The 14924-nt window shown below is 46.8% G+C and overlaps 1 protein-coding gene across 7 annotated transcripts in view; it reads left to right on the top strand.

Moving 5' to 3' along the window:
- Window positions 1-14924, top strand: part of CYFIP2 (cytoplasmic FMR1 interacting protein 2) — a 128042-nt gene that overhangs the window by 23013 nt on the left and 90105 nt on the right. For all 7 annotated transcript variants that reach the window (XM_053199678.1, XM_027077786.2, XM_027077793.2 and 4 more), the window contains 5 exons: window positions 4883-4960; window positions 6663-6764; window positions 10155-10336; window positions 12140-12236; window positions 13557-13685. In XM_053199678.1, coding sequence (XP_053055653.1) covers window positions 4883-4960; window positions 6663-6764; window positions 10155-10336; window positions 12140-12236; window positions 13557-13685 — 588 coding nt within the window. The remainder of the gene's footprint in view (window positions 1-4882; window positions 4961-6662; window positions 6765-10154; window positions 10337-12139; window positions 12237-13556; window positions 13686-14924) is intronic.

Here is a 14924-nt window from a genome sequence, read left to right as displayed (position 1 = left end):
CAAAAGGTTTCTCAAAAGAGAGAGAGAGAGAGAGAGAGAGAGAGAGATGGTGTCTGTAGAATAACATATTATTGACTCAAGGAAGGTGGTGGCCTAAATCATTCACAAGCAGAATCAATGGTCTGATGGGTCCGTATGTGACCCATCTGTGAGGGATCACTCACTTCCCTCTTGGGCTTTCATTGCTTTTATTCTAACACAGCACCAGAATTTGAAGAATTCCAGAATCCTCATGCAGCTCAGTGGACCTCTCTCACTGTATCAGTTATATGCTAAAAGTCGTGCCTGACCATACCCAGCCCCATTCGTTCAACAAATATTGTGCACCTGGTACCTACAGAGACTGTGCTAAATGAGGGGATATGCAAGGTCAGAGAGGGGCCAGTCTTGATTCTCAATGAGGCAAGTGGGAAATAGACAAGTTTACCATTTATTGAACACTTTCTGTGCAGATATTTTATTTACATTTTTTAAATTCCAGTGTAGATAACATACGGTGTTATATTAATTTCAAGTGTACAATGTAGTGATTCAGCAGTTCCGCATATTACCCAGCATTCCTCATACGTGTGCTTTTAATCTCCTTCTCCTATTTCATCCACCCTCCCGAGCATCTCCTCTCTGCTAACTATCAGTTTGCTCTCTATAGTTACGAGTCTCTTTTTTGGCTTCTCTCTTTTTTTTCCTTTGTTCATTTGTTTTATTTCTTAAATTCCACAAATAAATGAAATCATACAGTATTTGTCTTTCTCTGACTTATTTTACTTAGTAGTATTCTCCCTAGATCCATCCATGGCAAGATTACAAATGGCAAGATTTTGTTCTTTTTTGTGTTTAAAGATTTATTTTGTTTTTAGAGAGAGAGGGAGGGAGAGCGAGCATGAGTCGCGGGAGGGACAGAGCGGGGGGAGGGACAGAGCAGGGGGACTGAGCATGGAGCCTGACACGGGGCTCAATCCCATGACCCTGGAATCATGACCTGAGCCAAAATCAAGAGTGGGATGCTCAACCAACTGAGCCACCCAGGTGCCCCTTTTTGTTTTTTATGGCTGAATAATATTCCTTGTCAGTGTGTGTTTGTGTGTGTGTGTACACATGCCACATTTTATCCATTCATCTATCAATGGACACTTAAGTTGCTTCCATATTTTGGCTATTGTAAATAATGCTGCAATAAATTTATGGAGGTGGATATATCCTTTGGAATTATTGTCCTCATATTCTTTGGGAAAATACCCAGCAGTGTGATTACTGGATCATATAGTATTTCTTTTTTTGATTTTGTCTTCCACAGTGGCTGCACCAGTTTGCATTCCCACCAACAGTCCATGAGGGTTCCTTTTTCTTCACATCTTCACCAACACTTGTTGTTTCTTGTGTTTTTGATTTTAGCCATTCTGACAGGTGTGAGGTGATATCTCATTGTGGTTTTAATTTGCATTTCCTTGATGATCCGTGAGGTTGAGCATCTTTTCATGTGTCTGTTGGCCATCTGTATGTCTTCTTTGGAGAAATGTCTGTTCATGTCTTCTCTGTGCAGATATTTTAAATGCACTGTTTGAATTAGTTCTCACCCCACTCTGTGAGACAAGTTTTATTACAATATCCATTTTACAAACAGGAAAAGCTAAAATTCAGAAAAGTTAAGTAACTTACTCAAGGTCCTGCCACTAACAAGTGACATTGCCAAATGCAGGTCTGTCTGTCTACAAAACCTGTGCTCTAGATTAGTCTGTGTAGACAAATAGAAATGCACAAAGTTAAAGGTAAATGATACGGTAGAAGTTCCAACCTGTCTGTTTTTGAAGGGTCCTTGAGAGGGTCAGAGAAAGCTTGATGAAGGAAGGGGCTTTTGAGTAGGCCTTGTATACTCTATGCACACACACACACACAAAGTGCACACACACATATGTTAACCATACACGTGATTTAAAATGTATAAGATATTCTCATACATAGTATCATTGGAGCCTTACAACAGTCTATGACTTGCAAAGGGAGCATTTATATTCACTTTTGAGATGAAAAAAACAGACCTAGGGAAGTTAACAAGCTCATGATCCCGCAACTAGTAAGTCACAGGATTGAAACTGGAATTCAAGACTTAGGATTCCCAGTCTGATCTCCTTCCATGCAACTCTGCTGTCCCACATAGTTAGAGGTTTCTCTGTGAGAGATGAGATAGGAAGGGCACACTAGGTTATGGAACCAGCATGAGCAAAGGCACAGAGACAAAAATGTTCAGAGATTTCCTGGGTTAGGGTTTCTCTTTGTGTGCACATGCATGCTATCTCTTTCTGTATCCAAATTTCCTTTTCTGGGCTACACACTGGAATTGCCTCGAGAGCATTAAAAAAAATACCAGTGCCTGAGCCCCTACCCTGGGAATAATGATGTAGTTCTGGTGGGGCATGACCTGGGAATCAGGATTTCAAAGTTCTCCAGGTGACTAATTGCAGCCAGGTGATTTAGGCCAACCCTTTACCTGTAAATGAGAGATCGGTGCCATTTTCAAGGCAAAAGGTGAACCCAAGCAGAGCCAGGACCAGAACTTAAGTCTCCTGAGGCCCCACTTAGGGCTCTTTCTACCACAGCATCCTGACCTCTGTACTCCAGGCATACACGTCTGATTGATGGTCACCTGAACTATTCATAGGGAGCCTTGTTTGCTGCCTTGTTCCCAGCACATAGCACAGAGCCTGGGACCTGCGGGTGCTCAGTAAAGCACTCAGTGAGTGAAAGTTGGAATCCTCACCCTGCTGGTGGGCAATTTGGTTCTAATAAGTAAATACATGTTCCCTGTGTTACTGTCATTTCCCTTTTTTGACATCTGTTCTGAAGCAAGAGCAGTAGCAGACCCGCAGGCTTGATCTTGGTTCTCTTTGGCCTCAAGGACAATGTGTTATTGATTTTTAAAGTTCTCCAAATTAAGAATTGAAAGTATGACTCATCAGTGACATTTGCTGTTGAAAACAAAACTACAGTAAGTAATAAACTCCAAATTAAATCTGATCTTGCGCTAGGGAGATGTTATGAAATAGATGTGATACATGGAATAAAAAAATCAGTAAAGGTTCATTTTCATATCAGTGTGAACATTTACAAGAGAGCTGGTCTAGTAATACTTCTTTATTTCTTTTGTGAATGTCATATAGCGTAAAATTCACAATGTCACATAACTGTCACCACCATTTAATTTCTGCAGCATTAAAAGAAACCCCGGGCCCATTAGCAGTCTCTCCCAATTCCTGTCTCTCCCCAGCCCCTGGCAAACACCACTCTACTTTCTCTTGTCTGTTCTGAGCATTTCATCTAAACAGGTCATGACACATGTGGCCTTCTATGGCTGGCATGATGTTTTCAGAGTTGATCCGTGCTGTGGCACGGATAGGCTCTTCACTCCTGTTTATAGACAAACACTGTTCCCTTGTGTGGCTGTACCACATCTCCACGTTTTATTTATCCAGGCATCGGTGAATGGACATTTGGGTTGTTGCTCCTCCTTGATGGTTAGGACAATGCTGCCACGAACAAATGTGCAAGTTTCTGTGTAGATATGGGAGCGCCTGGGTGGCTCAGTCGGTTGAGTGTCTGACTCTTGATTTCTGCTCAGGTCATGATCTCATGGTCGTGGGACCTAGCCCCACGTCAAGCTTTTTGCTGATAGTAAGGAGCCTACTTGGGATTCTCTCTCTCCCTCTCTCTGCACTCCTCCCCTGTTGGCATGTTCTCTCTCTCTCTCTCTCACACACACACACAATAAATAAACTGTAAAAAAATAAAAAGTTTCTGTGTGGACCTATGTTTTCATTTGTCTTGACTGTGTGTACCTAGGAATAGAATTGCAGTCATATTGTAACTCTGTATTTAACTCTTTGAGAAACTGCCAGACTGTCTTTTTCCTAGTAATACTCTCACCTCCCTTTACAGATCACCTAGAGAGAGAGAGAGAGAGAGAGAGAGAGAGAGATCCACTGAATTCTCATAAAATTCTCAGAGGTCATTTTTGTCATTGTCATTAAACAGATACTAAATGGAGAATTTTAGGTTAAGTGATTTCTTGAAGATCAAAGGGAAGGGCTAACAAGTGAGGAAGCTGAGATTTGAGCCCAGATATTTGGACCCTGAGTTTAAGACTCTTAGCACTTGCTAGGTGAGGTGAGTCATCGCTGTATTTTTCAGATTCGTTTTCCATGCTGTTATTGGTTTTGCCATCTGCCGTACATTATTTTTAAAAGTTTATCTTACTCATTTTCTTGCTTCTGAAATAGTAGCAAGCGTTCTTATAAAAGGGCAAAGAGTACTCTATAATACGAAAAGTGAAAGCCCCCGTTGATCCAGCCCCACAGACAGCTTGCTATTCCCAGCTTGGGGCGTATTGCACCCAAATATTTGTCAGTACACAACAACATACTTTCATAATTATTGCTCTTTGTTTGGTTTTTGAACCTATCTGCCGTCCACACTGTTTTGCTACTTGCTTTTTTCTGGCTAACAGTATGCCTGATACAACTTTTGCTTTTGGCACAAACAGACCTGCCTTCTTCTTTCTCATGTGTCCCTCCGTCTTGGAAAGATGTGGCCTGCTGCTAGAGCCCTTGGATGTCTGAGGAGGATAATTTAGGCCAGGGCTTCTCAAGCTCAGTTGAGCACCTTGGGAGTAAGAGTCACCTGGGAGTTGGTTGAAATGCAGATTCGGATTCCATAGGCCCAGCCAGGGACCCAAGACTCTCTACATTTCTACTAAGCTTCCCAGGTCGTGCTGTGTGGATGCTGCTGGTCCCCAGACCACTGTGAGTCGTGAGGATCTGGGGCGCCGTGAAGGAGCCTGCTGGCTCCAGTGCGTGTGGTTTCTCCCTGCCGAGTGTGTTTTGCTTTTCAGAATGAAATGCTGGAGGAAGGACATGAGTATGCAGTCATGCTGTATACCTGGCGCAGCTGTTCCCGGGCCATCCCCCAGGTGAGACCGTCCTCGCCGGGTGCCCTCCGGCCCTCCACCTCACCCCCTCCCAGACAGCTGAGCCTCTCCAGATGGCAGGGAAGGAAGCAGGGCCTCTTACCCAAGGGTGCTTGCTCACGACATCTGGAGCGCTTCCCATGAGACTGAAGACAACTTAAAAAATATCAGTTCAGGGCACCTGGGTGGCTCAGTCGGTTAAGCGTCCGACTTTGGCCCAGGTCATGACCTCGCGCTCACAGGATGGAGCCCCACGCCAGGCTCCGTGCTGACAGCGTAGCACGGGATTCTCTCTCTCCCTCTTTCTCTGCCTCTCCTCTTCTCATTCTGTCTCTCTCAAAATAAATAAATAAACCTAAAAAATTGTCCATTACTTCAAAAGCAGTATGTGCTACCTGTATGACACCCAGACCATTGCAGAAAGAGATAAAGTAAAAAGCAAGATGTCCCCACCTCCTGACCCCCACTACCTGGACCCACCTCCCACCAAAGCATAGTCACCATGCATACCTTGCTGCGTGGATCTTTTCCCTCGAATATCATAAATGTCCCTATGAATATTATTTTGGAAATTATCATTTATAAAAGTGTGTTTTGTATTTGTATTGTCCTGCCACTTGCTTTTTCCACCTAATTCTTTATCACTTTTTCATGTTGACTCATACAGATATTACATTTACTATAATTACCATCATCCTGTAATTCATGGGCCCCATTATTATAACAAGGTTAACAAACCACAGGTGTGTAAAGTAAACAGAAACTATTCCTCTCTCTTCCCCTTCATCGTAGCCCCCAGAGTTAACTGCTTGTTAACAGTTTGCTTTGAACTCTTAGATTCCCTATGCCTGTATTATATATGGACACACAAACACACACGCAGTTTTGTTCTGTGTTTTGTTTGACCAAAAATGGGATTGAATTACACTTCGTGTCCTGCAAGTTTTTCACCCGTCAGTTTATGGTAGTAATCTTTCCATGTCAGTTCCCGTAGATCTATCTCATTCCTTCTAGCAGCTTTATAATGATACTGTATGAATGCATCGTACTGTATCCATTTAATCATTGACTGGTAGATATTTAACTTATTGCTACCATTTTAAGAATTTCTAAGCAACAATGTGAAGAATGTCCTTGCGCTTATCTTTTGCTCACTCTTGTTTCAGTTGACCAGTTAGCAGTCTCGGGTGTGCATGCTGTGAAAACATCTGCCATGTGATACTGATGTGTTGAAAACCACTGGGCAAAGAAAAGGGGTTTCTTGATGGAGCCAAGTTTGGCCAGGGGGCCTCACCCCGGGTGCATCTGGAACAGTGGCTGGAACATTTTTCTCTGCTTAGAACCTGGTGGGGCTCCACTGGGGTAGGAGTGGGGAAAGACTGAAGGAAGGAGACCGTGCAGATCGATGTAGGCGTGTGTACAGCTCGAGGCCAGGGCACTGAACAGATTGAAGGGAAGGAGGGTTCCGTTCTCAGGACCAGCTGGTTTCTTGCCTGCAGCCAGTGTCTGGCAGGCAGTTCTGTTCCTCCAAGCCATACCCAACAGTCAGGGCTACCCCGTCCTCTGCTCACTAGGGTGACCACCGCATTTATCATCCTAAACGAGATGCCTATGAGAGTGCAGACGGGCCCTGATAACAAGACAACAGACGTGAACCAGAGCTGCCTTGGCAAGGCAGGATGTGTGAGCTCCTCTCTTCCCACAGGTGAAATGCAATGAGCAGCCCAACCGGGTTGAGATCTATGAGAAGACAGTAGAGGTGCTGGAGCCAGAGGTCACCAAGCTCATGAAGTTCATGTACTTTCAGGTGAGGGGTAAGGGTGGGTCTGAATCAGGGGACCTGAGAGGGCCTCACTCTGCCAGATGCTGGGGTCTGGATTTTTGAGCCATGGTATTCATTCCTTGAGCAAATACTTCTGGAGCACCCCTGATGTGCCCCTTGGTGAGCAAGGCAAACAAGCCTCCCTCTCTCCCTGTGATTTACATCCTAGTGAGCACATGAGTGTGTTTCAGGTAGAAGGAGAGATTGACAATAAACAATATTCAGTCCTTTTCAGGGTGTAGTAAGTGCTGTGAGTAAATAAAACTGAAACATAATAACTCTGGGGTGCAGGGTGTCTGTGACATAGTGCAGCTTTAGGGATGGGCTGTCAGGAGTGGCATTTGAACACGTGTATCGTGAGAAAGAAGCTGGCGGGTGATGATTGGAGGGAGAGGGTTTCACGTGGAAGGAACAACAAAGGTAAAGGTCCTGGGGCCTGTAGGAGCACAGCATGTTTAACAAATAGAATGAAACCAGGGAAACTGCAGATTGAGAAGGGACGGGTGACAAAGGTGATGGGGGGAGGTAGACAGGCCCTTACAGGGCACTGTGGACCAGGAAGTAGGACATAAAAAGAATATGTGGATTTTACTCGAGCACCATGGAAGCCACTGGGGGTGTCTTGTGACATGTTCTGATTTGAGGTTTTACAGCAGCATTCTGGCTGCTGTGTGGAAAATGGATGGGAGGTGGGTGGGGGTGGAGGGGAGAGAAGAGTGGCAGCAGGGAGACCAGCTGGGAAGCCAGGAAGAACTATCATTTAAGGAAGAAAAGAGAAAAGAGAGCTAAGGGCCTCCACGAATGGAAGGTAAGAGGGCAAGCTGCTTAAACAGAAGTGGCAAAGGGAAAATCCTGCAGGCAGGTTGATTATCATGGTTGTGTCAGGAATGCAGGATGAACGCTTCAAGACCAGTCTGTACCCTGGGGCGGGAGTTCCGCCACACACTCCATGCATACACATGCTTTGCTGTCGAGCTGAGCTTCGCAAATACTTGCAAGCACTGGCCGCATGTCTGCCCTGCGCCCAGCTCTGCCCAGGCCAGAATGGGAGATGGGAATGTCTGGGGAAGGTGCAGGTGCATGCCATCCAGGCCAGGAGGGCCGGCTTCCCAGGCAGAGAAACCCAAGGTTCTACTGTCCTGTCCTTATGTGCCTGTGAGTTATTTAACATCTGGCACCTTCAGTTCTCTCGCCTTGGAAATCATGCCGAATCTCAGGTTTGCAGTGAGGATAAATGAGGTCTGTTTGTAAAGAGCCAAGTAGATCTCTGGGTACAGAGCCAGTTTATCAAATGGCAGCTGCTGTTACTGGCACCCTGGACCTGCCCCTAGGAGCCTAATCTCTTTGGGAAGGCAGGTCCAAGAGAGAAAAAAACTACCCAGAGACTGATTAAGTGCTTAACTAAGGGTTAAGGGTCTTAACTAAGGGTCTTCTGATGAGATATTTAGAAGGGAGGATCTGCAGTAATTTAGAACTATGCTGTTCAACGCAGGAGCCATTAGCCATATGGACTCTCTACATTAAAACTAAATAAAATTTAAAATTCCATTCCCCCATTGCACCAGCCATTCCATGCTCAATAGCGTGTGAGTGACTCCTGTGTTGGACAGTGCAGATATGGAACATTCCCATCATGACAAAAAGTATTATTGGACCTAGACCCTGGAAGGAGCAAGTGTGGCTTGGTCTGCACTTTGGAGGAAAGGAATGATTGGCGGGTAGCGTGTACCAAATCTGTGGAGTGAAGCTCACAGGAATTTCCCCCCTTCCCTCTCCTCCCCCTCCTCTCCTTCCTCCACCTCCTCCTCTCTCTGTCTCTCTCTGAATTGCTGCATTAGCCGTTTTTTGTTATTGATCAGCTGCCTTTTTTGGTAACAGATTTTTTTAGGTACAATTTACCTACCATACAATTTATCCACTTAAATTGGACAATTCAACAACTTTTATTAGTATATTCACAGAGTTGTGTATCCACCACCACAATCAACTTGAGAACATTCTCACTTCAAAAAGAAATCCCATAACCCTTTTGCCACCACCCATTACACCCTCCATGTGCCCCCCACCTCCAGCTCTAGGTAACCACTAATCTATCTTGTGTCCCTATGGATTTGCCTGTTCTGGACATCGCATATAAATGGAATCATACGATATGTGACCTTTTGTGACAGACTTCTTTCACTTTGCACGCTGTTTTCAAGATCCATCCATCTTGTAGCACATACCAAAATGTGTGATCAAACACTGTTCTGTATGGATCTACCACATTTTATTTATGTATTTATTAGTTATAGACATTTAGGTTATATCCACTTTGGGGCTGTTACAAACAATGCTGCTGTAAATATCCATGCATACATTTTTGAGAGGACATATTTTCATTTCTCTGTTTCTCTATAACGATTCTCCCTGCTTCTACCTTTGCCCCCTACAGTGTATTCGCACTGCAACAGCTACCGTTTTAAAATACAATTCATACCATGTTATCCTGTTTCAGAACCCTCCCACTTCTCCTTGACTCCTTCAATGTTGAAATCGTACCCCTCACAAAGGCCTGCAAGAGCCAGTGGCCCTGGTCCCTCTCCATCTCCAGTTTCTTCCTTCTGCTCACTCCACTTCAACCACTGGCTTTCTCATCCTTCAAACATGCCAGGCACATGCCTGCCTCAGGGCCTTTGCACTGGCCATCCAGAATGCACTTCTGTCAGTTATCCCTGTCCTTCTCCTTTTCTTCTTTCAAACTTTTTTCTAAAAGTCACATCTTGGTTATTTCTTCTCTGATCTTTCCTACTAAAGTGTACAGCTCTCTCTGCCCTCCCTTTTCCCCTTTATTTTTCTCCATAATGTGTATCACATTGTAATATGGAGTATTTGTTTTGTTCTCTGCCTTCCCTAGCATATATGCCCCTTAGGGTAGAAAGTTGTTTTTTTTTTTTTTCTGTTTTGTTCCCTACTTTACTCCAGCACCCAGAATGGTTCCTGGCACATAGTAGATGTTCAATTGGATGCCTTAGCATCTCTCTCTGAATGTCTGTCTCACTCTTGGTCCCTAACCTTCTACCATCTGGTGCCGGACACTGTCCTAGGTGCTAGATACAAAACTGAGTAAGACATCATGCTTCTCAGAGAGGGCATGGTGAATGAATTGATTGGTTTGACTCGCTTGGCCGCAGGTTCCAGGCTGCTCTCTAGAAACGAGCTCTGGATATAGGGACTCCCCTGAGAAAGACCTCCCAGCAGATATGACTCCCTCTACATGTCCAGGCACTGACTAGAGCCCCTGGGGAACAAGCCTTGGTCCTGCTCCGCACAGAGAGCACAGTGAGCCAACCCCCCTGGGCTGCCCGTCCTCACCTGCTGCCCCTCTGCCTGCAGCGTAAGGCCATCGAGCGGTTCTGCAGTGAGGTGAAGCGCCTTTGCCATGCCGAGAGGAGGAAGGACTTTGTCTCCGAGGCCTACCTCCTGACCCTGGGCAAATTCATCAACATGTTCGCCGTCTTGGATGAGCTGAAGAATATGAAGTGCAGCGTCAAGAACGACCACTCTGCCTACAAGAGGTCAGGGCACCCTCCCCCCCTCCCCTCTGCCTGGGTAGCCAGCTTAGGGGAGGCAGAGGATAGAGCCCTTCTGCTAGGCTCCTTCTCCAGAACCAAACTGGCCATTCTCCAACACGGCAGGGTTGGGCCTCTATCGGTTTTTGCAGTTTGGGGACTAGGATGCAGAGCTGAGTCCTTGGAGAACTGGCTCTTTGTCAGCGTTCTGTCTCAAGATGGCATCAAATCCTCATTATCCCCTACCTGTGGAGCAGTAGCAGTTTCTGTGGTCCCGTGCAGTGTGGGACCAGGAAAATAATCAGAGAATAGTCACATCAGTCATTTCCTGCAAGATTCAGACAGCCAGTTCAAACTGCTTGTGTAGAAGAAGGAACTGGATTGGCTCCCAGAACTGAAAAGTTTCACTGGATCTGGATCTGGACACTCAGATGATGTTGGTCTGATGCCCTCTACCTCTCTCTTGGGCTCGACTTTCCTTGATAGCAGCTTCTTGCTCAGGCAGGCCTGTGCCCAGTGGTGGCCAGCAGCAGCTGTAAGCTTCCCTCTGACCAGCGTAGCTGCCCCAGTTTCAAAGGAAAGAAGGGGAGCCTCTTTCATATATGTTTGCCAAAGTCCCATGGAGGATGGTCATTGCCCCAGTTTGGATAGTGCGTGCACCCCTCCATCAGTTACTGGTGGGAGTGGGGGCTGCAGCTCAGGGGCTTGTCCTCAGAGTCAGTCGGGGGCCAGTGTCAGCCTGCAAGAAGGAAGGACAGGGTGGGTGAGAGGTTGTCACTCTCCAGAAATTAGGATCCAGCCACCCCGAAGCAACAGGTATCTTTCCTGTATGTTGTGGAGGTTCAGATGAGCCCTGCAGTGTCTGGACACTGCTTGGGAAGGATTTTCTGTGTCACTGATGAAAAGAGTCCCTCCTCCTTGAGTCACCTCCTCCCGGGGCCCCGGAGCAACTGGAGAATGCAGACAACAGACCTGCTTCTCGTGATTTTATCCTCCTGAGCAAAGTATGAAACCTAGGGATGCCCGCAGGCAGAGCCCCATCTCCAGCCTGGCTCAGAAATGGCAGCTTTCACAAAGATTCGCAGACAATTCATAGTATAATGTCTCCCACACCCCCACCCCCGTTCTCCCCAGTTTTGGTCACAAGTGACATGCTCTGTAGAGCAGCTAGGGTCGTGAGCAAGGCAGGTGTCCTGTCCGTGCCCTCCCAGGCTGCCATAACACAGGCCACACTGACACCAGGTCAGGCTGGAAAAGTCCAGGGTGCCATGGTGTTCCCCCTTCGAGTCCTGTGTGTATTCCCCGTACCCATCATCCCTTCCCCTGTAATCCTGTTAGGTGAAACAGACTTCTGTGTTCCATGCAGTGCTTTGCTTTAGAAACTTGGAGGTTTTCTATAAATAACATAATCCACTCAAAACCATTCAGTGCACCCTGCCTGGGGTTCTTCTCCATGACCGCTGTGCAGCTTCACAGCAGGTCACGGCACAGCGCGAGGATGCTCGTTTCACCCTGCCTTGCCACCTCGGGCTGGTTGATAGGATGCCAGTTGCCCTTAAACTTGCTGACTTTGACATGCAGTGTAATCTTACCTCTTAATTTGAGGTACCTTTATCACAAGGGTGTACATGGCCCCAGATGAAATGACCCCAAAACACACTCTCCTTTGATGTTAGAATCCCCTGTGATATTCAGAGGTCCTTCACCTCAGGGGGCAGTGAAATTCTGGGTTAGGTAGGAGCAAGAGCCCGTGAGGCCCGGCTTCAGCTGGTTACACTTGAGCATCTTTCTCTGCAACACCGTGTACAGGGCGGCACAGTTCCTGAGGAAGATGGCAGACCCCCAGTCCATCCAGGAGTCGCAGAACCTTTCCATGTTCCTGGCCAACCACAACAGGATCACCCAGGTGGTAGCAAATTCCTTGTTCATCTTGGCCTGGTGTCCCAGGACACAGGCAGGGGCCTGAAGTGTGGGTGGACCATGAGCAGGGGAACTCAGTCCAGATCTAACATCTCCACTTCCTATTCATGAATTAGCAGACTTAAGTCTCGTCTCCCAGCCACAGATGACCCTTTTACCCTCTGCACATTTTGTTCTCTGAAAGCCTTCTCACCTGTGTTCTGCCCCCACGTGAGTGAGGATTGAGAGCATGGGTTCTAGAGTTTGATGGCCTTGTTTTCTAGTCCTGGACCCTCCACCGACCCATTGTGAGACCTTGAGAAAGGTCTGAGCTTCAGTTTCCTCCTCTGTAAGATGGGGCTGTTCTTTGAGAATATGAGACTCCATCTCCTAGGACTGTTGTGAGCCATAAATGAGACCCCGTATTAAACGCCCTTGGTAGACAGAGTGTGACAAATGGTAAGAGCATGAGCTGCTATAGCTCTCCTTACTGCCACCACTTTGCCAGGCACTCCCCTCGGCTGCGACTCTCGAGCTCTGCCCGACTTAATGTAACCCGTCTTGCTCACCTGTCAGGTCAGCCTAAACGGGCACCAGCAAGAGTGTGAGCAGGACCCTGGCTGAGAGGGGCCGTCCATCTTGGAAGCGTTTTCAGGCTCACATCTGTCTCAGGGATGCTACTGGCTTCACTGGGCCCTTCCTGCTCCCGGTTGACTGCAGAAGGCTGTCAGGGTTGAGGCTCCATGTTTCTTTCCCAAGACTCAACCCCACGTCTCAGCCCCAGGTTGTCTGGGAGGGGCACCAGCAGTGCTGTCCACGGCATCCCCACAGGGGGGGCCAGGTTGCGTCTTTGGAGAGAAAGAGCCTGAGACAAAGACCTCAGACTCTTCTCTTGTGGGAAATGCTTCTGTACTGCTGTGTCCTGCCGGGAGGGGCACACCTGCTGGTCCCCCTCTCCTCCCCTGGGCTGGGTCTTTCTGTCATCGTCTGAGATGTTGTGACTAAGTCCACACCCTCAAAACTAAGCCTGGATCACCGCAGGCCTGTTGCTGGAAAGCTGAACTGCTTTTCAGCTCAGCTCAAGAAAGTACTTTCTAACTGTCACAACTGCCAGGAAATACAATGGAGGACCCAGGGCAGGGGCAAGTTCCTTGCCGTGGGAGATTCACATGGGAGCTCTGACCTGTCACGGGCGGGGCCCATGATGGGGGGCATAAGGGGGGATTTGCAGAAGATGCAGGCTCCCTCCGCCTGGGATGGTCAGGGGGGCAGTGTGGGTGGGAGGAAGCAGGAGAGGGGCTAACCAGAGGGGGGCGCTGCTGTTCAGTGTCTCCATCAGCAACTGGAAGTGATCCCAGGCTACGAGGAGCTGCTGGCAGACATTGTCAACATCTGCGTGGATTACTACGAGAACAAGATGTATCTGACCCCCAGTGAGAAGCACATGCTCCTCAAGGTACAGCTGCGGTCACCCCACCCCCACCCCCAGGGCCGGGGCTTGCCCCTTCACTTCCTTCTTACTTAAAATCATTTTTTAAAAAAACATTTATTCTTTTTTCTTAATTAAATGCTGATACAGATCTTACTGCACATAATTTTTCGTAACCTGCCTTATTTCCTTTAATATGTCACATACATCTTTCCAGATGTGGTTATGGATATTTCTGCAGTGTAATTTTTAATGGCTGTTGCGTGTCCCATGGTAGGTGGACATTGTTATTAAACAAATCCCTGTCATTAGATATTTGTTTGCTAAACGGCACAGAACACTCTTACAGCACAGCTTTTGTGTACGTACTCTTGCCAAGTCAGACGTCCTGGAGGAGAAATTGCCTACTCAAAAGAAAAGCAAAATCTTCAAGCTTTTGCTGTATTTCGCCAAAATGATCATATTTGTTCCGTCAGTTTGCAAGTTTCGTTTTTAATTTATCAAGTACTATCTATTGTAGAAAATCTGGAATGTATAGAAAAGCACAAAAAATGTTAATCTCTCACAGTCTTTTCATCCAGAGGTACTACTTTTAGCGTTTTGATGTATTTCCTTCTAATTTTTTCTATGCTCGACATGTTTTCAACATCTGCAACATGCGTAAGTTATGCGCGTGTATAATTTGCGTCCCATTTCATTAAATGTATCTGGAATATTGCCCAGCCGCTAAATAATGTGCTCTGGATGTGCTTGCATTTCTTTAGCCATCAGTCCACCTCTGGCTGCTTGGGTTGTTCCTGATCTCTCTCGGCAGAGATAGCACTGAGATGAGCCACCTTCCCCATGTTCTTATACACGCTGCACGGTCCTTTTGATTCTGTCTTCCCCCAGAGTCTCCCATTCATTGTTCTCCTGCTGGCTTTATTTTTCCTCCTCTCCTCCAGGCCACCCTTGCTATTCTAATGCCAGCCCTGTGGGGGTTCCCTTCTCTCCATCCCCATAGCACCCTAATGAGGTTTGCAGGACAGTATGGCTCAGTGACTTGTTCACTCCGGCTTTCTCTGCATAATCAGAGGTCCAGCAACTCACCCAGAGCCTAGTGGCCTCTCACCCTCATAGCTCTTCCCCAAATAGCTGCTGCCACACCCTGGGGCACTAAATCCCAGTCTCCCCCCTCCCCCGAAAAGCCCTCCTAGATGCTGCCATCAGATTCTCAAGCCCTTGTTTTCTCTCGTTGGCTTTTTTTTCCAATGTTTATTTTATTTA

The sequence above is a fragment of the Acinonyx jubatus genome, chromosome A1 (assembly GCF_027475565.1).
Source record: "Acinonyx jubatus isolate Ajub_Pintada_27869175 chromosome A1, VMU_Ajub_asm_v1.0, whole genome shotgun sequence".
Lineage (NCBI taxonomy): Eukaryota > Metazoa > Chordata > Mammalia > Carnivora > Felidae > Acinonyx > Acinonyx jubatus.
Note: the sequence above shows the minus strand (reverse complement) of the source record. Positions and strands in the feature narration are given on the sequence as shown.